At 55.5% G+C, this 24,818-nt stretch overlaps 10 protein-coding genes across 17 annotated transcripts; 5 read left to right on the top strand and 5 right to left on the bottom strand.

Annotated features, from left to right (window-relative positions):
* Window positions 1-4,190: 4,190 nt before the first annotated feature.
* On the top strand, window positions 4,191-4,898 carry H310_13010 (hypothetical protein). Its single transcript, XM_008880338.1, has one exon. The coding sequence runs from the start codon at window positions 4,314-4,316 to the stop codon at window positions 4,866-4,868; it is 555 nt and encodes a 184-aa protein (XP_008878560.1). The 5' UTR covers window positions 4,191-4,313; the 3' UTR covers window positions 4,869-4,898.
* Window positions 4,899-5,885: 987 nt separating this feature from the next.
* On the top strand, window positions 5,886-6,351 carry H310_13009 (hypothetical protein). The gene is made up of 2 exons (XM_008880337.1): window positions 5,886-6,019; window positions 6,073-6,351. The coding sequence occupies exons 1-2, from the start codon at window positions 5,930-5,932 to the stop codon at window positions 6,307-6,309; spliced, it is 327 nt and encodes a 108-aa protein (XP_008878559.1). The 5' UTR covers window positions 5,886-5,929; the 3' UTR covers window positions 6,310-6,351.
* A 41-nt stretch (window positions 6,352-6,392) lies between these two features.
* Window positions 6,393-8,018, bottom strand: H310_13008 (chaperone DnaJ; the record flags this gene model as incomplete). The annotated part of the gene is made up of 4 exons (XM_008880336.1): window positions 6,393-6,674; window positions 6,722-6,885; window positions 6,939-7,082; window positions 7,322-8,018. 4 exons carry the CDS (start codon window positions 8,016-8,018, stop codon window positions 6,393-6,395), a joined length of 1,287 nt encoding a protein of 428 aa, XP_008878558.1.
* Window positions 8,019-8,753: 735 nt separating this feature from the next.
* H310_13007 lies at window positions 8,754-10,862 on the top strand. Of its 2 annotated transcripts, XM_008880334.1 has the most exons (6): window positions 8,754-9,263; window positions 9,315-9,352; window positions 9,413-9,585; window positions 9,653-9,840; window positions 9,885-9,985; window positions 10,031-10,862. In XM_008880334.1, exons 1-6 carry the CDS (start codon window positions 8,778-8,780, stop codon window positions 10,662-10,664), a joined length of 1,620 nt encoding a protein of 539 aa, XP_008878556.1. In that variant the 5' UTR covers window positions 8,754-8,777; the 3' UTR covers window positions 10,665-10,862. The 2 variants fall into 2 exon arrangements, with proteins under 2 accessions (XP_008878556.1, XP_008878557.1); XM_008880335.1 differs by having other exon boundaries at window positions 9,885-10,862.
* Window positions 10,863-11,133: 271 nt separating this feature from the next.
* H310_13006 (hypothetical protein) lies at window positions 11,134-14,018 on the top strand. Of its 4 annotated transcripts, none has more exons than XM_008880332.1 (5): window positions 11,134-11,545; window positions 11,602-11,845; window positions 11,905-12,796; window positions 12,861-13,089; window positions 13,136-14,018. In XM_008880332.1, the coding sequence occupies exons 1-3, from the start codon at window positions 11,195-11,197 to the stop codon at window positions 12,192-12,194; spliced, it is 885 nt and encodes a 294-aa protein (XP_008878554.1). In that variant the 5' UTR covers window positions 11,134-11,194; the 3' UTR covers window positions 12,195-12,796; window positions 12,861-13,089; window positions 13,136-14,018. The 4 variants fall into 4 exon arrangements, with proteins under 4 accessions (XP_008878554.1, XP_008878553.1, XP_008878552.1 ...); XM_008880331.1 differs by having other exon boundaries at window positions 11,905-13,089; window positions 13,136-13,479; window positions 13,539-14,018; XM_008880330.1 differs by having other exon boundaries at window positions 12,857-13,089; window positions 13,136-13,764.
* Window positions 11,832-14,435, bottom strand: H310_13005. 2 transcript variants are annotated; one of them, XM_008880329.1, is made up of 9 exons: window positions 14,068-14,435; window positions 13,909-14,015; window positions 13,673-13,859; window positions 13,484-13,594; window positions 13,246-13,410; window positions 13,058-13,192; window positions 12,883-12,947; window positions 12,650-12,827; window positions 11,832-12,604 (listed from the first exon to the last, which is right to left on the bottom strand). In XM_008880329.1, the coding sequence occupies exons 1-9, from the start codon at window positions 14,413-14,415 to the stop codon at window positions 12,398-12,400; spliced, it is 1,503 nt and encodes a 500-aa protein (XP_008878551.1). In that variant the 5' UTR covers window positions 14,416-14,435; the 3' UTR covers window positions 11,832-12,397. The 2 variants fall into 2 exon arrangements, with proteins under 2 accessions (XP_008878551.1, XP_008878550.1); XM_008880328.1 differs by having other exon boundaries at window positions 13,294-13,410.
* A 134-nt stretch (window positions 14,436-14,569) lies between these two features.
* On the bottom strand, window positions 14,570-16,545 carry H310_13004 (hypothetical protein). Its single transcript, XM_008880327.1, has 4 exons — window positions 15,901-16,545; window positions 15,468-15,850; window positions 15,264-15,420; window positions 14,570-15,201 (listed from the first exon to the last, which is right to left on the bottom strand). Exons 1-4 carry the CDS (start codon window positions 16,505-16,507, stop codon window positions 14,702-14,704), a joined length of 1,647 nt encoding a protein of 548 aa, XP_008878549.1. The 5' UTR covers window positions 16,508-16,545; the 3' UTR covers window positions 14,570-14,701.
* A 780-nt stretch (window positions 16,546-17,325) lies between these two features.
* On the bottom strand, window positions 17,326-18,129 carry H310_13003 (tRNA-intron endonuclease). Its single transcript, XM_008880326.1, has 3 exons — window positions 17,873-18,129; window positions 17,630-17,825; window positions 17,326-17,588 (listed from the first exon to the last, which is right to left on the bottom strand). The coding sequence occupies exons 1-3, from the start codon at window positions 18,112-18,114 to the stop codon at window positions 17,385-17,387; spliced, it is 642 nt and encodes a 213-aa protein (XP_008878548.1). The 5' UTR covers window positions 18,115-18,129; the 3' UTR covers window positions 17,326-17,384.
* Window positions 18,130-18,317: 188 nt separating this feature from the next.
* Window positions 18,318-22,072, top strand: H310_13002 (hypothetical protein). Of its 3 annotated transcripts, XM_008880325.1 has the most exons (16): window positions 18,318-18,508; window positions 18,558-18,616; window positions 18,665-18,831; window positions 18,875-19,024; window positions 19,233-19,400; window positions 19,457-19,492; window positions 19,557-19,622; window positions 19,669-19,813; window positions 19,940-20,113; window positions 20,198-20,366; window positions 20,413-20,544; window positions 20,674-20,771; window positions 20,838-20,977; window positions 21,028-21,302; window positions 21,373-21,438; window positions 21,482-22,072. In XM_008880325.1, exons 1-16 carry the CDS (start codon window positions 18,339-18,341, stop codon window positions 21,750-21,752), a joined length of 2,286 nt encoding a protein of 761 aa, XP_008878547.1. In that variant the 5' UTR covers window positions 18,318-18,338; the 3' UTR covers window positions 21,753-22,072. The 3 variants fall into 3 exon arrangements, with proteins under 3 accessions (XP_008878547.1, XP_008878545.1, XP_008878546.1); XM_008880323.1 differs by having other exon boundaries at window positions 21,373-22,072; XM_008880324.1 differs by having other exon boundaries at window positions 20,838-21,302.
* On the bottom strand, window positions 22,046-23,907 carry H310_13001 (hypothetical protein). Its single transcript, XM_008880322.1, has 7 exons — window positions 23,514-23,907; window positions 23,302-23,457; window positions 23,056-23,254; window positions 22,851-22,975; window positions 22,623-22,804; window positions 22,388-22,575; window positions 22,046-22,344 (listed from the first exon to the last, which is right to left on the bottom strand). Exons 1-7 carry the CDS (start codon window positions 23,880-23,882, stop codon window positions 22,205-22,207), a joined length of 1,359 nt encoding a protein of 452 aa, XP_008878544.1. The 5' UTR covers window positions 23,883-23,907; the 3' UTR covers window positions 22,046-22,204.
* Between the last annotated feature and the right edge of the window lie 911 nt (window positions 23,908-24,818).

The raw sequence follows: 24,818 nt of genomic DNA, 5'->3' as shown, positions 1-24,818 counted from the left end.
GGCGGCAAAGATGAAAGTGGACCACAAGTTCACGATCACTTATACCCCATGGCGGAACGGAACGGTCGAAAGACTGAACCGTGACTTACTGCAAGTCCTTCGGGTAATGCTGAAAGAGTACAAGCTGGACGAGAGAGTGGGAATATCCTAAGCTAGCGGTAACGTGGCTGGGGCCGTATGTAGTTACGGAAGTACGCGAATGTTCATGCGTGATCAAACATCTTCTCACCGAACAATGCCGAGAGGCACACAACTCACGCCTCAAGCTATATGCTGAGTCGAGTTTTGAGATCTCTGAAACTATACGAGAGCTCATCTCGGAGCAAGGCCTCATGGTCACGATCCGAGAAATCGGGGGCATAAGATACAACTCTATGCACCAAGGTTGGGAGGTCTACGTCCACTGGACGGGACTAGAAGATGTTGAATCGACTTGGGAAACGCTCAAGGACATCCACCGAGATGCGCCTTTGGTAGCGGAGCGGTTTGTCGCAACGATCAAAGATCGCGCGCTTCGCGAAAAAGTCGAGAAGGCGATGAAGTCATTCTAAGCGTTAATTCCTTATATATTTCATTCATGTAATGGGGTAAGTGTTTCCAAGGATGCTAAGCAGACCTTAGGGGGAGTGTCGCGTGTGATGTAGGCTTAAGGTCTACTAAGCATGCGCACTTGACGGGAGTGAATACTAACTAGTGTTAGCCTCCTGCGGGCCCAAGCCCGGGATCAAGCAAGCGACGCATCGTGTCTCCGATGGAGACCGCCATCGAGAGCGGTCAGCTCTGGCGTGTCGTATCCGAATTCATTCTATTCTTCTGGGTGTGCCCTTCGGCCATCCCTAACCCCAACTGCTCTCTGATTGGCTATGTCTCTTGATGATGATCTGTGATTGGTAGATAAGCAGGACAGTTGGTGGTGGTGACAGTTTCTTTCATTCTCACTTTAGCCGTTAAGCCCTCGAGCGTCCTAGACAAGGACCGAGATGTGCTGTGACAGTGCTTGCGCTGATTCCTGGGAGCGTTGCGCCTCCCCTCGATCGGTGTTATTTGTGAGGAGACTCTACGAGTCGCCACATGGCTCAGCGAAATTTCACTCGAAACCGTCGTCGAGGTATTTAAATAAATTGTTGGCCGAACAACCATCGGCAGTGGCGTACAGTGTACGACTTGAATTTTGTTGGTTTTCATGGTGCCAAATGTATCAGGGCATGCGACGGAAGGCTCATGCTAATATGATGTGCTGGACACATTGAATTGCTTTCCTGCGTTAAAAATCCACAGCCACTCCATTTTGATGAACATAATATGATGTATTTGGTCGTACGTTGGGTAACCTTCGACGGTTGTTGTCACTTTGACACGGCGGTGGACGCTACCGCCGACAGCCAGCGCTTCGCCATTTGGATTCACGATGACGTTTCAAGGGCACCTCGGCATTGGGCTGTGAGTGATGGCGACGATGTGCATGACCTCAGCATTTGTCGAAGTTGGATGGGCACTGCTGTCTGCACAGCGACACAACCACACCAAGGCGAGGCCAGCGAGATATTGTGGTCTTCCAGCTGTGGCGCTGCTGGCCACGAAGACGATAAAGCCAATACGATGTATCGCAAGCATCGATCCAGGTGAAGACGATCGACATCAGCGACCAAGTCACGACCTCATTTTTGGTGTTCACTTGTCGAGGAAGTCGTCGAGGCGAAAAAACGGTACTCCGAGTTTGTGTCTTTAGTCGGCCAAATCAAAGCGACGACAGGCCCCGCACCGCCGCTTCCCCCCAATCATTGCGACGACGCCTCAATGCAGCACTTCTCGAGACACGACGGTAAGGATTGGATGAGTTCATGCGAGTGGTGCTGGCCGACGCGATGCTCGCTGATTTGGTTTGCGTCAAGCGCTTCTGCGGACTCGAGAATGCCCGCCAACAACAACTAAAACCATGAGGTCGGCGCCCCAACGACAAAAAATATCAACTCCACATAATATATCAATTGCAGAATATTTTAAGAAATTGGAGACCCTTCCACGATATATCCACCAGGCTTGCGCAATAATATTTCTATCGCGTCCTTTGAAATCGACGGACACGATAACGATATATCGGTATCGTCCAAGATGGGAAATAGATTATTGTTTTCCATGTGATGTATCAATAGTTATTCTCCTACAACTCGAATGTACTCAAATCGTTCACTCCCCAGTAGGTGGTGTTGACTCGAAGGAATATGATCATTTCGAATTTTACCGGATGCATGTGCTTCCGTGTGTCCGTGAGAATATGCTTGGCAAGACTGAAAAGTGTCTCGACGATGTTACTTGTTGGAAGGACGCAACGAAGGTTCACGTATTCGCTTGGGCAGGTCTCTAGACATCATTGCTTAGCTTCCAACACCTCGTCGGCAAGTGTCATTTGCGTCTCTGACACGAAAGTTTGTGAGTCATCCTGAGGCTTTCGCAGCTTCACCAAAGCGTCGGTCTCGTCCGCTGTCAACCCGTGCTCGCGGTTGGTCAGAACATTTTTAACGGCGGAATCAAAGTTGGGGAATCTAGTGATGGGCGCATCGGGGGCCATATGAAGTAGTGAGGGGTGTCGTACATGCAATCCATCAAAATGGGTTCGTGCGTCGCCCAAATCAAGTCCAGCAGCCTGAAGTCGCTGTGTAACACTTTCGAATTGTTTCAGTACGGCAAAAAAATTTTCCATCCGTCGTGTTTGGGCAGAAGTAAGCATCATGGGTCCAATACCATACATGGTTTGCAAAAATGGCAAAAGTTCAAAATATCTTTTCACCATGTTGAATGTTGACGACCAACGCGTTTCGTTGCGTATAATTGGTTTGAGTTCTGTGAGCAATTTCAATTGGCCAGATAGTTTCAGTCGACAAAGTTGCTGCATGAGGTTGTGAATTTTTGCAATTTCCGTATCGTAGCTGGCGAGAAATTGTATCATCGCCAAGTTGAATTTGTGTGAATAGCAACCCACCAATGGAACACCCATCTTCACTGCAATTGATGAATTGGTCGCGCAATTGTCAGCTGTAATGAAGGCCACCTGGTCTCTTGTTTTTCCATACACTTCAAGTGTCGTCACAATAATGTCGACGTGTGTATCTGCACTGAGACTGTCTTCCTTCAAGAGTGGGCTCATTGCAAGCAGAGGTGTATGGACGACATCTCCGAGCGAGTAGGTTGCAAATATGACGCAGTAGTGGGTTGAACCGTCCGTCCAACCATCCAGATAGAGACCAAACACAGAGGGCATTTCATTGGCAATCTTGGCCTCGGCGCTTTTGCGTTAAAGTGCTCATTGCAGACTTGAGAGTCTTTGTTGAAATGGGTGTAAGGCGGGACATGCTTCTTGTCACCACATTCTCGACAGCAGAAATAGGCTGATTTGTTTCTACAACCCACGACACCCAATGATGCAGGTTTGCTGCCCGCTTGTCAACAAAGCCGTATCGGTCAAGTGTTTCTCCAGAGCTGTTGCGGGCAGCCTCAAAACGTTCACGAAAACCTTCGTGCTTGGCCTCCAAGTGGCTGAGAAGGTTTGTATATCCAGCCGAAGGTGGTTTCGTTCGTTGGACTCCACAAACTTTGCATTTAAACACAGTCGCCGACGTGTTGAGGTAGTAGTAAGTGATGAGCGCCTTCGTCTTGTAAGCCAAGATGTACAATGCCTAGCAAAGGAGCCAGTTCAGAAATAGATTTATCGATAACCCCCAAGCTGGAAATAGATATATCGGCTCTCTCGGAACCAAGAATACATTATTGCCGACCAAGTATCGCGATACTCATCCCGACGATATATTATTGCGGAAGCCTGATGTCCACTCTTTTCATCACGTTTTCAATTTATTATTTCGATCAACTGCAGTACTGTACTACAGTCCACACAAGAAATGTCACGTGCGTGAAATGTCCCATACAATTTTTGCCCTTGGCGCATGTTTACGGCGGGGGTTCTCGTCGTAAGGCGTGGGATGGTATAGTACCATCGCGACGGGTACAACCCCATCATGTTCGACGTCCAGCACCGTCGAAGCGTGTATTCTACCCTTCGTTTTGAACGGCGGGAACGAATCTCGACCAGCCAGCGCCCACCAATTCGCATGGTCAATTCGACGTGCGTCCATACAATTTATAGATTTTATCGAGAAAATTGTAGAGTACATGTACGGAGCTGGCATTGTTAATTCAAATTCCAAAATATCCAGTCCAACTCAGGTGGACTGGATGGATGAGTTTATGCCACCACGTTGGACGCAAGGGATGGCCGCCGCGTTGTGCTGGCCGGGACGAGTCACTTCTACATCTTAATGTCGCTGCCGACGCCGCTACAAGCCACACTCGATCTGGCGCTCACGGTCGGGGCGGCTAGCGCGATCGTCACCGTACTCGCGTTCATTGTCTGGTGCACTTACCGCGCTGGCAGCCGCCATCGGATACAAGCAGCCATCCCCAAACCGATGAGCAGTGCTCATGCGCTGAAATCCACCGATGGTGCCGTAGCCTCTCTCCAGCCCACCAGCGTCCAAGTCACGTTCTCCCGCGACACGCTGCCCATTGCCGGGTCGTACGTCGTGTACACGATTGAGCTCGTGTACGCGAGTCGTGGCGCCTCGCCGTTGAAAATCGTGTTGGAGAAGCGGTACTCGGACTTTGACCACCTTGCCTCGCACGTCAAGAAACAAGCAAAGGCACTCCACGTGGACATGCCCGTCGCGCTGCCGCGCAAGACGCTGTTGTTCAACTCGTCCGATACGTTCCTGGAGCAGAGACGCCATGGGCTTCAAGAGTTCCTGGTGCACCTGACACGCCACCCCGTGCTGTCTCAACTGGTTTGTGTCCGGGAATTCTGTCGGCTGGACTAAGCCTGCATAAAACTACGTATTTATCGTTAGGTGGGCTCGCCGAGACACACCGTGCGCCGACGATGAGCACAGGTCGCTTCCGCGGTCACGAAGTGGGGCAGACGCTTCCCAGCGCCCTCGCCGAGAACGAAACCCGCACGGTCGAACGGGAGCACCGTCACGATGATGTGTGAATCACTCGTGTGGAGCTGAAGGGATTCATGGTGTGTGGCATGGCTTGGGACAAATGGCTGAATGTTCAAGACGAAAGAGGGAGGGAGGGGTAGTAGAACGACAATGCGAGGGGGACTTGGGTGTTTCAGAGTTCTGGCTGCGGAGCGTCCGTTGTTCATGCTGTCATACACGAGGACGGTCGTAGGGAAGGCATGTCGTTCGCCACCAGCGACATCGCGCTGTCACGTCGTTGGCGCCTCCGCACCACATGAACAAGATTTGACAACTCAGTTCCTTGGTCAACACAATTCACGCGCCTTCATCCCGCATTGCGACCAAGCGATGACAGGAACTAGTTTGCATACCCAGGGCACACCAACGATCGGGGGCATTCTTTCGGAGAGAGCATCGTCTTGATCTCTTCCCACGTGAGTTTTTGCACGTCACACCTGCTCGAAAACCCACATCGGGGACAACGTCCAGCTCGCCACTGCAGTCAAGTCCCTCGGATGGAATCCAATCGAGATGAACATGTTCATCGCGACGTCATACTGCGGGGTCGTCCGAAACTTTGTACTCGCCACACACACACGACAAACGCGATGCAATCGAATGCAGCACTATCGTTTGCGACGGTGAATGGGGGGGAAGTGCTTCCGTCTCCAACCCGTCCCAAGCCTCTCTCTCGCTGGCGCATGCGTAGCCAGAGCGGACGCACTTTCCACGGGAGCCGCACGAAAAAGCTACGTTCGGTCCATCACCGCCTGACTTCAAGTTTGTATGCCCAGCATCCCTCGATAAACGGACTTGTCGACGAAACCCTTGATAGAAGAACAGATACGAGGTGGATGGTCAAATTGGCCATTTTTCTCCCGCCGGTTCCCGCCGCCCCTGTCGATATCTGCGAGATGACCGTCATGACTGGCCCCGTCCGCGTGTTGACCGAGCGCATCATGTCCCGTGGGTTTGAGCCCACGGTGTCGCGCATGATGGAGCGTGTACGCCACTCTCGTGCTTGCACGATATCGCGGGTGACCTGTCGCTTTTGTAGGTCAAGAGCACGGTGCGTCGCCAACCAGGACTCTTGTCTGTGCAGACCCTTGCGGACGTCGAAGACCACCACAAGTACATTGTCCTGTCCGAGTGGAAGACTCGCCAGGACTACGAGAACTGGGAAAAGAGCGAAGACTTCAAGTTGTGCACTGCCAAGGTCAACGAGTGCTTGGACATGCCAGGAAAGAAAACGCGCATTTTCCAGACCCCCAAGGACGACATCTTCCTCCTCTAATCGAGTGTCGTGTATATGCACCTCGAGTTCCATTGTTGTCCATCTCGGAGCACATCTAGATTTTGTCGTGAGTTTTGCACCGACTACTGGTCGCTGGACGGCTTCATATATTGCTTGATGCGATCCACTGTCGCCCGCACCGTGTCGGCAAACGTGTGACTCTTGCATGACGACTCTCCGTCTTGTCCCCGGCGCTTTTCTTCCTCCGCAAACTCTTCCATGAGCTCCTTCTGGCGGTCCGACAGCGAGTCGGGCACATGCACGTTGAGCGTGACGAGTTGGGAACCGCGGCGCGACGAGTTGAGCTCCTTGATGCCTTTGCCGCGCATCTTGAGCGTCGTTCCAGGCTGCGTGCCCTTTGGAATCTATCGCGAGCGTCAGCCACGACTTGGGCATGCCAAGGCGAGCGCACCGTGAGTTCAACTTGACCGGTCAACGTTGGCACCACGACCGACCCGCCAAGCACCGCCTGCGCAATCGAGATGGGGACTTCGCACCGGACGTCCACTTTGTCACGCTTGAAGAACGGATCTGGCGCCACCGACACGGCAACGTACAAGTGTCCCGCCGGCCCGCCTACATCCCCGCGACGCATGAGCCGTCCACTCCGTCAAGCACATCCGCTCTACCTTTGCTGCCCGCTTCGCCCTGGTTCGCCAGGCGCAAGTTCATGCCATTGTCGACGCCTTCGGGAATCTTGACCTCGACCGTTCGAGACTTTTTCACTTTGCCGCGGCCCCGGCACGTCCCGCACGGGTTGTCGATCGTAACACCTACGGCCAAGACAGACGGGTCGGAATATGGAGCCATGGGACGGTCGGAAGAGCACGCAAAGTAAACATTTGCTCACAAACTCGGCGGACACAGCAACCCATTGCAGCACATGCCGAAGAATGGCATGATGCAAGGCTCCTCGCTGGCAAGACCGACTGCGGCGGAGAGCACGCAGAACGGTCGAAAATTTCACCACCGTCGGATGGCAACACCAACAAGGTAGACATGCGGAATGTACCTTCGCCACGGCAACGACGGCAAGGCTGCTCGACGGCAAAGAAGCCTTGCTGCAGAATCTCGACGCCGCTGCCATTGCACGACTTGCACTTCTTGGGGCTCGTGCCGGGCTTGGCACCGCTTCCGCCGCACGGTTCGCATGTCACGTCCGTGTACACGTTCAGGTCGCGAGTTGTCCCGTTGACAGCTTCCATGAAAGAGATGTGGGTATTCACTTGGACATCGGCGCCGCGCTCGGGCCGTGGTCGTCCGTTGCCGCGGCCGCGCCCGCCTTGATGTCCAAACATTTGCGAAAAGATGTCCTCAAACCCGTGAAAGTCGCCATCGCCGTCGCCCATACCGTTGGGATCAACGCCCGCATGGCCAAACGTGTCGTACTTTTGGCGCTTCTCCTCGTCGCCGAGAATCTCCCATGCTTCCGTGGCCTCGGCAAACTTTTTGGCCGCGTTCGGGTCGTCTTTGTTCGTGTCCGGGTGAAACTTCTTCGCCAACTCGTAGTACTTCTTCTTGATCTCGTTCTTCGTTGCGTCGTTCTTGACGCCAAGAACCTGGTAGTAGTCGCGCTTGGATGCGTCCAGACGAGTTGAACTATGGAACGGTCGGCGGGACGATGACGCATGCGAATGAAATGCACGGTGATTTGCATGCTTCTTCTGCATGGAGCTCGTGGACCAAGTAGGAAAGACAGCGGCCTGCATGGTGATCAATGGAGCATGCACAGAAGGCGTGGTAGTGCGAGGAAGCCGCGTGGCGGCGCGCGCCATCCGTCGTTGCATCTTGGTCAAGTGATGGATTGGCGCAGCGGCCTTCATTGGTTGACCAATTCGCACCTAAAATGACAATTCTGGTAAGTACGTTCATGTCACTAATTTAGCATCCAACCGTTTTGCCGATGTTGGATGGAAATCTTTTGGGGAAGCCATTCGCGTGGCCTCATGTGAAGGTGTGTTGAAGCACCCACGGTTGCATGTTGCGATTGGTGTTGCCCAGAGCAATCGGGCGCCCCCTTTCTCTACTCGTCGACCCTTTGGCTCAAGACTATTAAATGCATTATTTAACGAATGGATAAATAATGGAGTTCGAACCAAGGGTTGACGGAATACTAGTATCATATTTAAATGAGAATTCGTTTATTTATTAGTGGATGTCACTATTTCGGACCATTCGTCATTTAATCGTCCAGTGGCCATCGACGATGGTTCGTTAGAATGCAGCATGCACAATAGTGTCCAGCTCTGATAGCGTGGATGTCGTGCAGGGGGCCGAGCGCGTGTTTCGAGAGGCAATGTAACAACTTGGACTCGGTTAAGTTCGATTTCCGTCGTGCTTCAGCGAATTTCGAGAACATGTGCCGGATACATCGCTGTTATCCGGATTGCTGGATAGACCAAATCCGGATGCTGCGGTGAGCTTGTTCGGATAACAAGATGTCCGCTCCGGATACGACCACCACAGTAATGAGCGACGCAGACGAGAGTCCATGCCGCGTGTGCGGGAAAGTAGATCAGGAAGAGTTCCTTGTGCTCTGTGACGGATGCGATGCGCCATTCCACACGTTTTGCCACCATGGATGCATATGCTGTCAGCAAAAGCCTCGAAACAACTTCAACAAGTCGTTCGCGGTGCCGGAAGGCGATTGGTTTTGCAAACTGTGCGCAGGACGGGTGCCAGCGTTGAAGCCCAAGCAATCACCATTATCCAGCGTGTTTGCATGGGGAGATAATGAAGAAGGCCAGCTAGGCATTGGCGCGGACACAGCTATCGTCATGGCACCCACCGCCGTGTCAGACCTCGGTGGCATTTCTGTGCGGGATATCGCAGTCGGGGAATCCTTTTCAATCGTGTTATCAAACGAAGGGCAAGTGTACACGACTGGCACAGGGACGTCGGGGCAGCTTGGCCACCAAGACATGGTACATGAAAAGCTCGCGCGATTCCGAAAGGTACTTGGAGCTTTACGGCTATTCAACACCCTGACACCCAACCACATCTAGATAGAAGGTCTCGACAAGCGACCCGCGAATGAGGGCAGGTAGCCTCCGTTGCTCTCACCACCTCATCCATGCATTCCATGATCGTCTGCCGACCCTAGACTCGAACGCGTGCTTGCCGGGCGGGAATTCGCGGCGCTGCTGTCGCAAAACGGCCACATGTACACTTGGGGAAATGGCGAGTCGGGGCAACTCGGGCACCAGGAAAACAAACACAAAAAAACGCCAAAGAAAATTTCCGCCTTGCGCGAACAAGAGTTGCCCGTAGTGCTCGGTACGTTTTTTCTCGTTGTGTTTTGTCGTGGAAAATGCGCGGGAACGATGACCGGTGGTGGATGCAGCGGCGGCGGGCAGCGACTTTGTCGTGATGACGTCTGGCTTGGCAAAAGAAGACGACTACTTTCACAGAGCGCTCCCTGGGGTGCTTATGACGATGGGCGCCAACATTCAAGGACAACTTGGGGACTCGACCATGAGGAACCAATGGGTCCCGCAGCTCCTGAACGCCCAAGGCCCTGCGACAACTTCGGTGAGGACTTCTTTTGCCATGCCACCGTGACGCCATCCCAACAGGTCGACGGATGCAAGGAGGACGAGCCGACCACGTGTCTTCTCGGCCGTGATGTCCGCGCGCTTGCTACTGGGGCGGCGCACACGATCGCTTTGGTGACTGGGTACGATCTGTTATCTGGATTCCTTCGAATGACGGGTTCATGCAGGACGCTGGGAGCATGGTCATGGGGTCTCGGCGAAGGCGGCCAACTTGGACACCCGAAGCCACCAGTTCCACCCAATGCCTCCAAGTTCTTCCGCCAAACATTTCGCGTCCCCCGTCCGCGGTTCATCCAAGCACTGCACAACGTTAACGTGATGCAGGTGGCCTGCGGCGTCTCGCACTCGCTCTTCCTCACAAACGAGCGTCATGTGTTTGGCTGTGGCAGCAACACCCATGGACAGTTGCTGGGTGAAGAAGCACCTGGTGGAGACGAGGTGTCTGTCGTTGAAGAGCCCAAGGACCTCGGGTGGACGCCACCCCCTGCATCCGGTGGCGTGCGGATCATCGGCGCTGGCGACCACCACTCGTTGGCGCTGACCATGGACGGCATTGTATTCACGTGGGGTCGCAACGATAAAGGCCAGCTCGGACATAGCCCCGATGCCAAGACAGTTGGTGTTCCAACCAAAGTCGACGGCTTGCCGTGTGTCGAGTCTATCCATACAGCGTACAACTCGACGTTTGCGGTCGAGTTCGCCAAGGCCGTGGCAGGTCCCAAGGTTGGCAAGACAGCGGCGGCCAAAAAGTCCAAAGGCAAGGCCGCCAAGGCACCCGCTGCAAAACGGGCCAAGAAATAGCCGAGAGATCGCCGTCGGCGGTCCTATCCGTGTGCCCCATCATCGGGCACTTGAAAATGGCAATCTCGACACCGACCCTCAAGGTCAAAGTGTTTCCACTGATTTTGATGTAAAATTTGGCAAATTTCCACGTGAATTTGACACTTGCCACAACATTGGCTCGATTTCACCCCAATTTCCAAGGTATTTCGACCGACTCTACTTAAATCTGCAAGTTGACGATGGGACCCATGGCACGGGATCCAGGCCGGCACACGGCCGCCCCCAACCCCGTGGCCGGCCTCGTCGGCACGTCGGACACGGCGCTGGCAGCGCCGCGCCGCAGCGCTTTGCGCTCCACAGCGCGTGGTGCCAAGTGCAATGTGACAGTACAAACTTCAAGGGTTACCAGCAGCAATTGGACCAATGAGCGGCCGACGACCGTTGAAGTTGCGGCAGGGTGGACATGCGCAACACAATCTATCGAAGGGGGTGAGTCAGGTGCGTCTGGCGGTGCGCCGGGCGACGACGGAGCCAGCGCTCATTGATTCATGACGGACGCAGCTGCGGGGACCGACGCCGCGTGGGGGTACTACGACTTGCACTCGACCCCCACGGCTTCGCCGTACTTGCGACACCAACGCCGGTCGTACTCGACGTCTCCGCACCAACCCCACCCCGACGCCAAGGTCGCGTCATGCGCACCGTTGCCGCTCCGCACGATCCGACGAGTCACGTGTCTGCAGCAACTCGGCGGGATGTCCACGGCCCACTCGTCGCTCTCGTCCAACAACGTGGCGGGAGTCACGAACGCCTTGACTGTCCCGCCGTTGCCAAAGCACTCCCCGACGATCCACAAATGGGTGAGTTTGCCACCGCCGCCCACCCCGACAACACCACACGTACGAACTAGAGCACAAAGCGCGAGCGGGAGAGCACTGCTGACATGGACGGCTAGGTGAACCGAACGTCTGCTGGAGCGATACCCGACAGCGCTCCACCGCATGAGTTGATGGTCAAGACTGGAATCCTTCGACAAAGCGGCCGCACTGTCGTTGTGTCTTTGCAAGATCACCACCTCGCGTGGCAAGCCGTGGACTCGGCATTCCAGCCCTTAAAAGGGACCACCAAGCACATTCTCGTCGTCGCGCCACTGCTCACGACCGTGCAAGCGTTCCAGAAGCATTGGACCATCACGACTAGTACGTCGCTCACTCGAATATCCAGGTCCAAATGCGGCGCTCAAGTGCCGCCTCTGTAGACAACACCGTGCTTCGATTCGACTGCCCCGCTGCTGGCTCGTGCGCAGCGTGGGTACGAACCCTACGTCGCGTTTTGAACAATGCCACGCCGCCGCTAGACCATCCGTTGGTTCGTCATATGCCACCGATGGTGGCATGGACCGGACCGCCTCCCCGCGCATCAGCCATGTCGTCGAATTGGGCGTCAGCGCCCATTCGAATCACGGCAATGCATCCCTCCCACCCACCGCCACAAGCCCCCTTTCTCGGCCATGCTGCCCATGACGGATCCATAGCAGCTCTTCCTTGAGCTCCTATTTATTCTGGTGCGCCGTCACACGATCGAGCCGACGACATCGTGTCGTGGGCACGACCTCTCGTCCATGTGACAGATATATTCGTTTGATTGGTGGAAATGTTAAATTTGTAGCGAATCATGCAACGTCAATCCATTTCAGTGAAATTCATTGGTCAAAATAAATGGAATAATGCCCACTCAGCGGTCAGCTTCGACTAGGCAACTTCGTTGTCGGCATCGGCAGCCAATTTTTTCATCGCGGCCTTCCGCTTGACTTTGTTCATCTTTTCCTCAAAGGAGAATCCGCATTTGCGCTGGAGCAGCGGGATGTGCTTGAGCCCTTTGCCTGCAGCGGGAAGGCGGTGCAAGATCTCGCCAAACTCCACGTGCGCATCGACATCGTACGCGTTGAACGCGGCGATCTGGCCATCACGCTCAGCTGTAATGCAGCGAATGGAAGGACGTACATGAGCTGCTGTCTGCGGGGTTTGGCGACGCTGGAGCTCGACGATCGCGCGATGGGGCTGCACGGGCAGCTTCTTGAGCGTGTCCAACTGGTTCCGCAGCAACGCGGCGCGCAAGTTGGCCGCTTCCCACTGGTTCTCCACGTCATGGTACACGCGGTTCACAGCCCCTGGCATGAATCTGCTCACGTTGAGGACGCCGATCCATAGAAAGAAGTAAAGAGACGACTTCGCACCGCAAGTCGATCGAGGCGAACGCGCAGTCGTGGAGGACAAGCGGCAAGTCCGGCGCCATTTCGTACTGCACACATTTCCCGTCAGCGCCGCATGCAGTGGAGAGAAACACACGCCATCGACGCCGCGTTCGAAGACGGTGCGGAGAATGGCATCAACCTGTCCTTTGGCACGCACCTGGGGCTTGCGCGGGCACGCGTCAATGTCAAGTAAGGTCGAGACAATTTCGGGCGATTCATGGCCCTTTCCGACTAGAAACAAGATCGCCGCCATGCAACGTACTTGATGCCAAAGGAACGCGCGGCCGTGAACCTGTTTCGGGCGCCATCCAGGCCGTCAAAGCGCCGACGAGATGTCCACCGCACCTGAAAGTAGCACAGGTCGTAGTACGGGTCGGTGGTCGCGTCGTTGACCTGATGCACTTGAAACGACAGAATCTCGCGTTCAAAGTTGGTCACAGTCGGGTCCATGCGGCAAAAGTTTCGGTAGTCGTGCTTGCCTTGCAGCAACTGCGCCGCCGACGCCATGGCCTGGACGACACGTGATCCAGGCACCGGGGATAACGTCATCCCACATATGAGATGTCACGATGACGAAACGTACGTCGAGATCGAGCGAACGCCGGTGAAAAAAGTAACGATACGTCCGGCCTTGGCAGAGGAAACGCGCGCTCCACTCCGGCGGCGCCGGCGCCCATGCGTACACTCGAATATCCTACCCTGTTGTCAAACTCCACCATCGTCGTGTTGTGGACAGCGATGCCAACATAGAAGCCAGAAAAAGTAGATGTACATGCGGCAGCGCCGAGTTGAGGCACGTGGGGTAATCGAGTTCGACGAGGGTCTTGATCGTGCCGTCCGGCATCTCGACGCGGAAGGTGTCCCCTGCATGGATGTCGTCGATGGTTTTGCCGTCCAAGAGCGTGCCGTCCGCCGGGACGTTCGATCGCAGGACAAGTCCAATGACTTGGCCCAGTGCGCTATGTGGCGGGAATGAGGACGTCGTTAGAGACCTGAGAAACGAAGCACCTCACACCCGCATCCGTGCGTCCGCAGCGGGAGTAGCCGCACGTGGCAAAGTTTTCGACGAGCCGAGAAATTGTCAGCGCGTCAATCATGTAGCGTTCAATTGTTTCCTGTGTGTTCAAAGTTGTTGTTCAAGTGGCAGAGGAAGTTGTGCGGTTGTACCTCCATGTGATCCTGACGCGCAAACCCGGCGTACTTTTCGCCCATGTACGAGAACTTGAGGGCGACGTGTCGAGTGCGGTACCGTGAGAAATCGAACGGCTTTTGTGCTTTCTTGTCCATCTTTTGTTTCTTCTTGGAAGGCTCGCCACTTCCACGCGGGATCGGCGTGTGTGGTGGGTTGGTTGCAGGCACGTGGATCGTGCGGGCGATCGCGTCCATAGGCTCCACAGACGACGGGTGCTCATGGCGGAATCGGCGCAATATTTCAATCAAACTGTCCTTCGAGAACGACTCGTACACGACCGTAGACGCCGGTGCGGCGGCGGTCCCATCTCCAGTCGACTCCATGCTTCAATGTTCTGGATAATGGTGATTGGTGGACCCAAAGTCTCAATTTAAGTGACTTGCCTCGAAAAAACCAAATTATCTTCCCGCAAGTTGAAATTTTTCCGCATTTTCGATCTGTATATATTCAAACTGTCGGGAAAATGATAAAAATTGTCTTTTTTCTTGTTTCATATGCTGTTAAACTGACCATTTTTTCCAATACTTCGACGTAATTGCCATCGACATGAAGAAAAAATTAGCAAAAAGAAAAGGTAATATAGCCTGCGTTTGTAAAAGAAAGTCCGCGTTACAGCCACAGTGACTCATCTTCGCCTTCATCGTCGTCCGCCTTGTGGACATCGGACGTCGACTTGGACCGGGGACTCATCGGTGCTGGCGGAGGCGCCGTCACAGCTCCAAATGTTGACGACGATGACGTGCGGACGGCGGAGATGCTCTTGAGAATCTTGAGCTCCTTCTGAGTCTCCGCTTCGCGCAGCAACTGTTCCTCCATCATGGACTGGGCCGCCGCAAGAGTCGCTTTGTGAAGCTCGACTTCGCGTTTGAGTCGTTCGACTTCTTCCTTGTCCGCGTTGGCGCTCGTGTCTTGAGCCGCCAGCATTTCGTTCAGGCGTTTCTGCTGGGCCAACTGAGTCTTGAGGTGCTCGATTTCGTTTTGCCACTGCAACGCGGCCCCGTCCGCCGTCGACGACACTTGCAACTTGGTAAATGTTTTGATCGGAGGAAGCTTGAGCAAACCGTGGAGCTCGTTGACCAGCGCGCGCTTTTTCACATCGCCCTCCGTCTCTACTGCACGGTCAACGTCTTATCCAGAAAAGCAGTGGCAATTCCATCGACACTCGCGGTACCTGGCTCTGGTTGGGACGCAGGAGAATCGGCTGCCGGGGACACTGCGATCTCCTCTTCCATCTTCTTCACCATCCCTTGGCTCGACAGCTTGAGGGCGGCAATTTCAGCTTGCATCGCCTCCATGGCCTTGGCCAAGTCTGGCGGCATCGTGTTGTGCTGCAACTTAAAATAAATGAGACGTAATAAATAAAGGAATCATTTACCGTTTCCGAATCGCCCGCAGAATCGACAAACGGGGCCGGGTCCATGTCGAGGGTGAGGTAGAGCTGGGGATGGACGTTCTGCTTGAGGTACTCGTCAGGGACGTTGAGAAGATACGGTCGCATGCGCGGCGCGGGAGTGGCGGCGTCGACGACGTCGAATTGTGCCAACGGAATCGACAACGTCCCGATCAGGTCATCCGCGCTCATGCCATGATCCGAGTCGAACACTTGAATGTCGAGCACTTGGGTGAACAGATCATCTTGCGTCAAGTCAAACTCGTAAACCGGCGTAGTTGACCATACGGGGTTGAGATTCTTGCTGATTGTGTCGCTCTTGAACCGCTGGGACCCGATGGTGAACACAACGTACGGATCGCTTTTCCCTGATCGGCGGCTGGTGAGCCAATGCAAGGTGACGAAATCGACGACCTACCTTTTCCAAACAAGGCAAAGTCGGCGGCGGGGAGGTCTGTCGCTTTGTGCAGGGTGACTTTGAAATGACGCGGGATGTACAGCCTTGGGTTGTCGACAACGTCGCCGTCGTCCATCAAGTGGATCGAAAGAACGATCTGCGTCGAGACCTTTTGCTTGGCGAACGCCGCTGGAACCTGCATCGTGTACGATTTCGGGCGAGCGGCAGAAGTTGGAGGTTGCGTGGCGAATTGGGCGAGTGGTAAAGCAAGCGTGGCGAGCAAGTCGTCATTGCGGCTATCCTCGTCAAACACTTGGACGTCCAACACCTTTGTGAAGAGATCGCCGTCCGTAACGTGGAAGTCGAACACAGAGTCGTCGGACCACACAGGAGCAAGAGTCTTGGGGATCACTACGCTCTTGTGCTTCTCTTTGCCGACCGTGAGCACCACATACGGGTCGCTGGAGTGCCGGCCCAGGAGCGAAAAGTCACCGGCTGCCAAATCCGTCGCTTTGTGCAGTTGCACGCGAAGGATGTGGCGCGTGAAGGACGTTCCGCTGCGCGATAGGTAGTTTCCTGACGCGCCAAATGATGCCGCGGCTGCGCTGTGGCTTCGAAACGACGCCATCGTGGACCTGCTTGGGTGCTGTTGCGATTGACTTCCTCTCCCCAACTCGGCATTTTATTTGCATGAATCAATTCCGATACAAAAACATCGTTATTTGTAAAAACTGGAATTCCTCCTTCCAAAATAAGTTGGACCTGTCAAACATGATGCCGCCACTTGGAGTCATTCGATGCACACTGGCAAGGCGCGCGCCATCTCAACCGCTACGAACTACGCTCCTTACAGCAATCTCATGGCGGATCGCCCAACGAGGCAACTGTCGAGGGCTACACGTCTAGCTTTGCCCGCATGATGCAGCCGAGCGCAGAGTATGTTAGAAGAATACCAATTGGTTCTCGTGCACGTGGGGAACGGAGGCGGAAACAAGTGCACGCTGCACCGTACGATTTCTATATATTCCTGTTTTGGTGTGGTGGTGCAGCGCTTTATTGGCACGGCCCACGGTGTTGAAAGCGTCGACCGCCATGCACGCTTGCCAGGCGCTTGCCACAAGTATCAAATTGAAGGTCCATGTCGAAATTGACACCAAATATTGTCGATGATATTCTTCACACCGATCCAGAATCGATCCGATTGGTCGATGCAAAGAAACAGTATTGATTATAATGATGAGGGCGACACTGTGAGCAATGCAGACGTGCTAATTTCCAAGACGAGCTGAAGGCATGCACCACACAGCGGGTGTTGCAAGGACATGGCCAACTTGATGGCGCCAGTCATACCTCGTCCTGTCTACTACTTTCGGGAGTCATTTGTAGGAGACATTTTTCAGCAGCCAATGAGATCGCTCGAAAGCACAATATGATACAAAATATGAATCGAAAACGATGAACATTTGACAAAATTCTTCAACTATCTGTCCAAGTTGACACTACTTTTAAGACCGCGTGCGCTTCGGGATGGCATGCGATTCGGCCATGGCAAAGGAAGCGCCTTCAGTAAAGAGCGCGGGCCAGTGGCGGAAGCAAAGCTCCTTGCAAACCAAGCCCATGTACATCAACGATGCGTCCCAGTCGGATGCGCGTTGGACTTCACAGACTAGCACCGTCTTCTTGACATCTTCTGCAAGCCGCGTCAACATCTAGGCATGGGTGAATCGTTGGCGAGCTCAAATCACCTCACCTGAAGGAGCTGCCACGACAATGCGCAGGACGATGTCGTGTCATGGACGTAGACCATGTATTCAGCGTGAACGATGTCGGGGGACATTCGATATAGCACAAACGTGACGCCGTACAGCAACCCGGACTGGACAATCCAACCTCGCGATCGATAGAGCGCATAGGCCGTGTATCTCGAAGGAAACGAGTCATCCGCCCTGCACCACCGCGATGAGCGAACCCGCCAACGTCAATAACAACCTACGACGTGAACGCAGCCCACATCGCGCCTTGCGTTGAGAGGGTCTCAATGTGAATGTGGCCGGTGGTGGCCAGGAAGAACGCTTCTTCCAGCGTCATCCAGCGCTGGTACTCGTCCACAGAGTCCACAACCCCATATCGTTTCACAGAGAAGTATGCTTCTTGTCGAGATAAAGTTGGCACACACACCGCTGTCTGTCCAGACACGAATGTTGCCGCGGCGGGCGGCGCGGTGTCGTGGTCCATATTGGTTGGGATTCAATGCCGGGTTGTTTAAAAACATTCAAAACAAGTTTTAAAAGTACGTTTAAAATATATGTGTGTACGTCGTAACGGGATCAAGATTCAGAACCTATGCAGTAAGGTGGTGCAGCACTTTTTATATAATCCTTGAATATAAAAAGAATTCGTCATGTATTTCAAAGTAGCGGTTTCAGTTTTGAAAAGTCCGCGAGACCACGGAGGAAGAGATGGCGCCGCCGCCGTTGATGCAGAAGACTGGTCGAAAAGTGCTGGACCGCAATGGCCGCGTCGTGGATGAGATGAAGGAAGACTCGATCTTCGTTCGGCTGCACGATCCAAACAACATGGATCGTGCGACGAATCCATATCAACCTATCTTGCGGTCGAACTTTCGTCTGTACGACAACTCCTCGCATCTTGTTGCATTTTGATCAACGTTCACACAGGAAGACGATCAATCGGTTGTTCCAGTGCCATGCCCATTACATCAAGGACCAATTTGAAAGTATTTGGCCTTATGGATGCCACCAACGCGCTCATTCGTGACGACTAGATGTGCTGTGGCCCAAGCAGTGGCTTCTCGAAGTTCGCCCAGCACAGCCTGGCGCGCCGTGGTGCTATGACATCGTGGCCAAAAACGAACCCGAACCCGTCGACGACGCTCTTGACCCTCGGTATGAAGGTGAGACCGTCGTCAAAATTGCCAACGTGCCCAAGGAGGTAGGTGGTGCGTGTAGGGTGCCCGGCTCTCACATACACCTAGGTGCAAGAGAAAGACCTCCGCGCGTGGCTTATTGCCGGCTTGGTGCAAGAATACGAACCCATCCTCGACGCCAAGTTCGACATCGCCGTGTTAACCAAGAAACTGGACTTGCTGAAGCAACGGCGTGACGAGGTCCCGATGATGATTTTGGTACGACGATCGCCCCAACGCGCATCGTGGCGACGCTGTTGGCAACGACGTTTGTGCTGTTGCTTGGCTGGCCTTGCTTGGGTGTTTGAGCTCGTCTCGCGGTGGCACAGCCATGCGTGAGGCGGCGCTGTTGCAACAACTTTGCGTGCCCTTCGCTGTCCACGTTCTTGGTGCACTGCTTCGAACCGTCACGATGGAATGCATGTAGGATGGCAAGCCAAACGAACAGACGGAGACGCGGCAAAAGCTCGCCGCTGCCATGGCGACTCAAATCACAGCCCTGGACGACCAACTCGCCAAAGCCACCAAGAAACTCGGTCGTCGCACACGCCTCGTCGAGTCCGAGCCCATCGAACTGAGTTTTCTCAAGGACGGGGTACCCTATCTGTCGGCGATCGTCGCGCACGCTAAGGGCGGTGCCTTGCTCGTTAGACGGAACATCGATTCGTGGACACTGACGTCGAAAATGTGCGTGCGACATCGTTGTCATCGCAGCCACCCAATCGAGAGTGTCATGCGTGTTGTCGAACAGGACAAGGAAAAGCTCAACTGGTTTGCCGACTTCAAGAGTCTGCGCGGCCCCGAGCTGGCACTGCTGGTTTGTCAGTGCGTGTTTCAAGCAGGGCCATGACGGCCAAGCGTAGGCGATCGAGAAACCCGACTGGGGGAGCCTTCGACTTAGCACGACGCGCCCTGATCCGACAGTCACCATGGACGAACTCGACGACCCCACGCATGAAGTGAACATGCGCATGGTGCGCGTCACTCGCGTCAAGCATGGTGTCGGAGGTGCGGCATGGCCTTGTTGGCTGCACACGCTCTGTGCGGACGTGTCGCCGGCTGCGGCGCCGTCGGTCGCCTCGATCGTGCCAGACATGAGGCCCTGTCGTCCGACTCATTAATACAACTGACTAGACCTGTTTGTGTCGGCTGCGCTCCCGACAGACGATGACTTTCACTTCAGCTCGATCGATGCCATGTATTCCGGCCACTGGGTGAACGGGCTCAAGCACGACCAGCACGGGATCGAGTACACCAACTACGGCGTGTACTCTGGCGCGTTTGTGTACAACGTGCGCGATGGCCACGGTATGTGGTCTTCGCGTTGCTCGGCCGTCGATCGCTGCGACTCGTCTCGAGCGAGTGGCCCGCACGTCTAACTCGTGGCGGCAGGGCAACTCGTGTACGGCAAAGGCGACAAGTACGTTGGGAATTTTGACGTGCCGCGATCGCGGTACTCGTTTCACAGCCACGACCCGTACCCGAAATCGCTCTTGCCGGCGCAGTTTCAAGACGGCGTGCCCCACGGCCAAGGCACGTGGCAGTTTGCTGATGGCGCCACGTACGGTCGTTGGAATGAGGCGACTTTCGTCGACGTCGACGCATAGGTACGAAGGCATGATGGTCGACGGTCGAATCTGCGGACAGGGTCGGTATGTGTCGTCCACGGGCGTGGTGGAAGAAGGCGAGTTTCTCGACGGGCAACTGCATGGCGAAGGCTTTCGAGAGGAGCCCAACGGGTACGATGCGCACTCGACGATTTCCGGCGGAACGAGATGACCCACTTGACCTCACGTGGGTGTACTCCACAATGGATCGCGAGCGGCGAGCAGCGGGATGGCCCGCAACTGACTCCGCGCGCTGTGTAGCCACGTCGAGGAAGGCATGTTCGTGCACGGCGTCTTGGATGGATTTGGAACCCAACGGACCAAGCACCAGGACGTGTACGAAGGGAGCTTTGAGTCGGGTACGCCATCGCCGCTGTCGACAACGTTGCATGGTATCCAATGTCCCGTTGGCATGGGTCGTGCAGGCGTCAAGACGGGTCGCGGCGTGCTTCGATTGCACGAGCGCGATGCGACATTGCGGGGATTCTGGGCCGACGATCTGCCTTCTGGACGAGGAGACTTGATCTACTCCGTACCCGAGTCGCATCGCCGAGTCACGGCACGGGTACGTTGGCATGCCATCGTGATGCATCGTGGATGGCGCTCTGCCTGAAGGCTCTTGGACAAGATCCCGCCACGCGTCGACGAAACCAGGTCCGAGAAGCCAGCAGCGCCTCGTCGGACAGCGCTCCACGTCCTTTGTCGGCCGAGTTTTGGTACGAAGGGTCGTTCAGCGAAGGCAAAGTGAAGGGACGGCACCGCCATGTTGATGTGGACAAGGTCGCCATCGGCCACGTTCCGTTCACGACGTACGGCAAGAGCCTAACGCACATGCCGTTTCCCACCACGGTGGCGGCCAAGATGGCAAAGCAGAGCCGCCGCCACATCAAGTACGCAGTCGGGTGTCGTTCGTGCGCTGGAACTGCGACCGACGGACGCATTCAACGTGCGTTTGGCTAGAAACCTGCACCGGCGTCGAGCGCGAGAGGCTGTGTACCTGGCAGACGCGGAGACGACCAACCTGCGGTGAGGCTGGCACCGTCGACGCCATGCTACATTTCATGGCTAGCTTGTACTACACCCTCCTCGACGAATTTTACGAAGCGTGGGCGGACCATGTCCAGGCAGCTTCGGCCAACTACCACGACATCGAGGGCGAGACGGAAGAAGCCCGAGAGAAGCGGCGCCAACAAGTGCTCAAGTCGCATAAACCACCAAAGCGGCTGCAGGATTTCCCCGCGTTGGTGAAACGAGTGCCGCTCCAGACCAAGGACGCGCTCGCGCTGGCATTCGCGGCCCTCGGCAAACCAACCGCGTCCAACGCCGCCACGACAACTTAAGCATGATCATCCCGCAGCTGTGTCACGTAAAAGCAAAGGTCCGCAGGCTCCCCCACCGCCGTGGAAAGCAGCTGTGCTACACGCTCGCGGAAGGCGGAGCTTGGCCGAGTCGTCGAGAATGTCCTGTACATCTCGTTTCCAATCGACCCCAACATCCAGATCCATGAGTACGCACGGCGACATCCAACAATATCCACCGCTTGCCGCGTTGCACATTGCCTAGAGCTCGATGCCGCACTGCCACCACTACCTTTCCGGCATCTTCGTTGCTGTGGTTACGAGCCCATGCCTAGCGCACAATTGCAACACCTCTACCACGCATATCGAGCTGCACTGTTGTGTTTTACACACGTCTAGGCGGTCGACTTCTCACTCTCGAGTCGATGACAGGACGGGGCGTGGTTCGGCGGGCATCCCCGGCGGTGGCGATGGACTCGCCCAGTTGTCGATGGCTACGAGTAATTGGGGCACACGGACGAGACAAGCACGTTCTTCTGGCGGTCGACATCAAACATGTACTTGCCCGGGGCTTGGTCCCGAACGGCGTGCTCCACTTGAGGTGCACACGTCGCGTACAAGTGTTTGTAGCCGCCTACAGCCATCTTGCCAAATGCGTCAGCCAAGACAAACCACACCTGGAAAGTGGAGAAAAAACGGCGTGCCGCCATGCCACGCGAGCTTGGACGGCGTGTTGTGGGCAAAGTACGCGTCGTCGCACCCGCCGTGGAGGGAAAAGTGGTCGAGGTCACCCGGCGTGACGAAGAAGCTCGTGACAAAGAAAATGTCGCCGCTTGTGTCGACCTTGACGTTTATCTCGGGGAACCTGGCAAGCGCGCGGCGTCATGAAATGGCCGTCCGCGCGGATCGTACCGAACGTAAGCCAACTGGAACGCAATTTGGTCGCCGTAAAAGAAAAATGGCGACTCGTGGCGCGAGTATTTGTCCAACTGCTCGGCGTGCACTTGGTTGACGCGCCGAAGAAAAGCGCGGACGCTGCGCACGTCCCCAAGCATCCCGCCGGACCCGAGGCTCCAGTTAGGCCCCTTGGACAGCTACAGCGACGGGTATACACGTGCGTCGAGGTCGTCTGCGCAGTACCGAGTTCATGGAGGTCTTGGCTGCAATCATGTTGCACATGTTGTCGCCTTGGATCATGCGGGCGGGGTACGTCGACTCGAGCTGGACGGCGAAAGACCCGTGGCGCAGTTGATCGCCGTACATGCCTAGGCAAGGGATCGATGGGCATGCGCACCGGGGCGTGGGAGGGGTGGCAGCACGAAAGCCAAGCGCATGTTGGACCTACCTGGCAACGTGAACGAGTCGCCACATCCAGGCTCGCCGTTGAACACAACGCCGCGATCGTGGTTGGTTTGAGCCAAGAACACGTTGGTGATCTCGCGCAGGTCGCGCTGGATCACGACGTCCCATGCGTCCGTGAAAAGGATCAAGTCGTCGTCGTGGAGATCCGTGTTGTGTTCAAAGAAATGCGACAGCCAGTGCACCTGTACACCGATCGTAAGTCCCGGTGTCGTCCGAGCGAAGGGTGCACCTTTTTCTGCTGGCCGACGCGAAAGTCGCCCTCTGCGTTTGGCTTGCACGGGTCGCCGCAGCTCGTGTGATCAAAAAACTCGGTGCTGTGGTCCCATGCCAGCACTTGGAGCACCATGCCTGCTTGGAACACGGACGTCGCGGTCAGGCAGATTTCCTACATTTCCCCTATAAGCAATGGCGCGGACCCCACAGTCAAGGCCGCGATCGCACCGGTCGCGGGTTGTCCGCCAAGGTGAGGACGCGTAGTTGGCGCGGCACAAAACGTGCTGGGGTGTTTGATTCCGCCGCCAGAGGAATCGAGACAGACTCCGACGGAGATGGGGTGACGAGCTCGTCGTCCGAGACGGGACGAGTCGTTTCTAACTCTTGCATCGCGATCGACGCAGTTGGATGCGGTGGAATGGACGTGACCGTTGTCGCGCGCAAGGACGCGACGGCCGCATTGGGTCGGGCGCCGGTGGCGTGCATGAGAACGTTCATTTTGCGATACGTGAGGACATCGGTCGCGCCGAGCAAAGCGCCGGTCACAAGAAGGGTCAAGAGCGGCCACTGATACTTCTTGGGCACGAGTGGCGGCATCGTCAAAGCCAGGTCAATGCGAACGTGGCGGACCGTTTCCCATGGCGCGTCAACTCGGGGAGCGGTTACTCTGGTCAAAATAAACCCCACAGTCCTGGGTACCCAAAACCGGGATTTGGGTGGGCAATGGGCGTGGGTGGGTGCGATAACACATCCAATTCAACCACCACTCTGGTGCTGTCGATCACCACGGGATACGTGAAAGGTTGCACGGATGGCAATGCATCAGAGCCGTGTAATACCATATATGTGGATCACCCACCAGACGCTCGTCTTCAAGGCAACCACGCATACCCATTGCCTGCTCCCAGCCGCCCGCGTGCCCACCACCATACCCACCCAGGTTTTGGGTGGGTAATGGCACTTCCACCCGAACCACCGTGTACTACTCCAGTCGACGAGTGCACCTGACACAGGGGGGCCAGCGGCGATCCCAGAGTTACCCACGCGTCCTGTTTGGATCGAAAGCTCGCATGGCGGCGGCGACATCATTCTATCAGGGCACGACAAAGCGCCACCTGTCGTTCCCCTGGCTAAATATAGAAGTGTTCCTGCGACAATGTGCTTGGCGTTCGTCAAGCACCAGGGCACTTGTGCTTTGAACATGACGTTGTCTCAAGTGCCATCCGCGCGAAAGCTGTGTGCGGTGACTGGATGCGCCAAGTTTGCCCGCAGCCAGGGCATGTGCACACAGCACGGTGGGCGACGATACTGCGACGCCCCCGAATGTCCACGGGTTGCCCAATTTGCGGGCAAGTGCACAGCCCACGGCGGCGTCAAGCCCTGCACCATCGTCGGGTGCCTCAAGGCCGTCCAGTCTCGAGGAAAATGCAAGACGCATGGTGGTGGCGTCCGGTGCAAGTCGCCTGGATGCGTCAAGGGGTCCATCTCGAACGGGTATTGCCGTGGCCATGGAGGGGGCATGCGGTGTGCCAC

This window comes from Aphanomyces invadans (assembly GCF_000520115.1).
Source record: "Aphanomyces invadans strain NJM9701 unplaced genomic scaffold supercont1.46, whole genome shotgun sequence".
NCBI lineage: Eukaryota > Oomycota > Saprolegniomycetes > Saprolegniales > Verrucalvaceae > Aphanomyces > Aphanomyces invadans.
The sequence above is the reverse complement of the archived record's forward strand: the minus strand, read 5'-3'. Positions and strand labels throughout refer to the sequence as shown.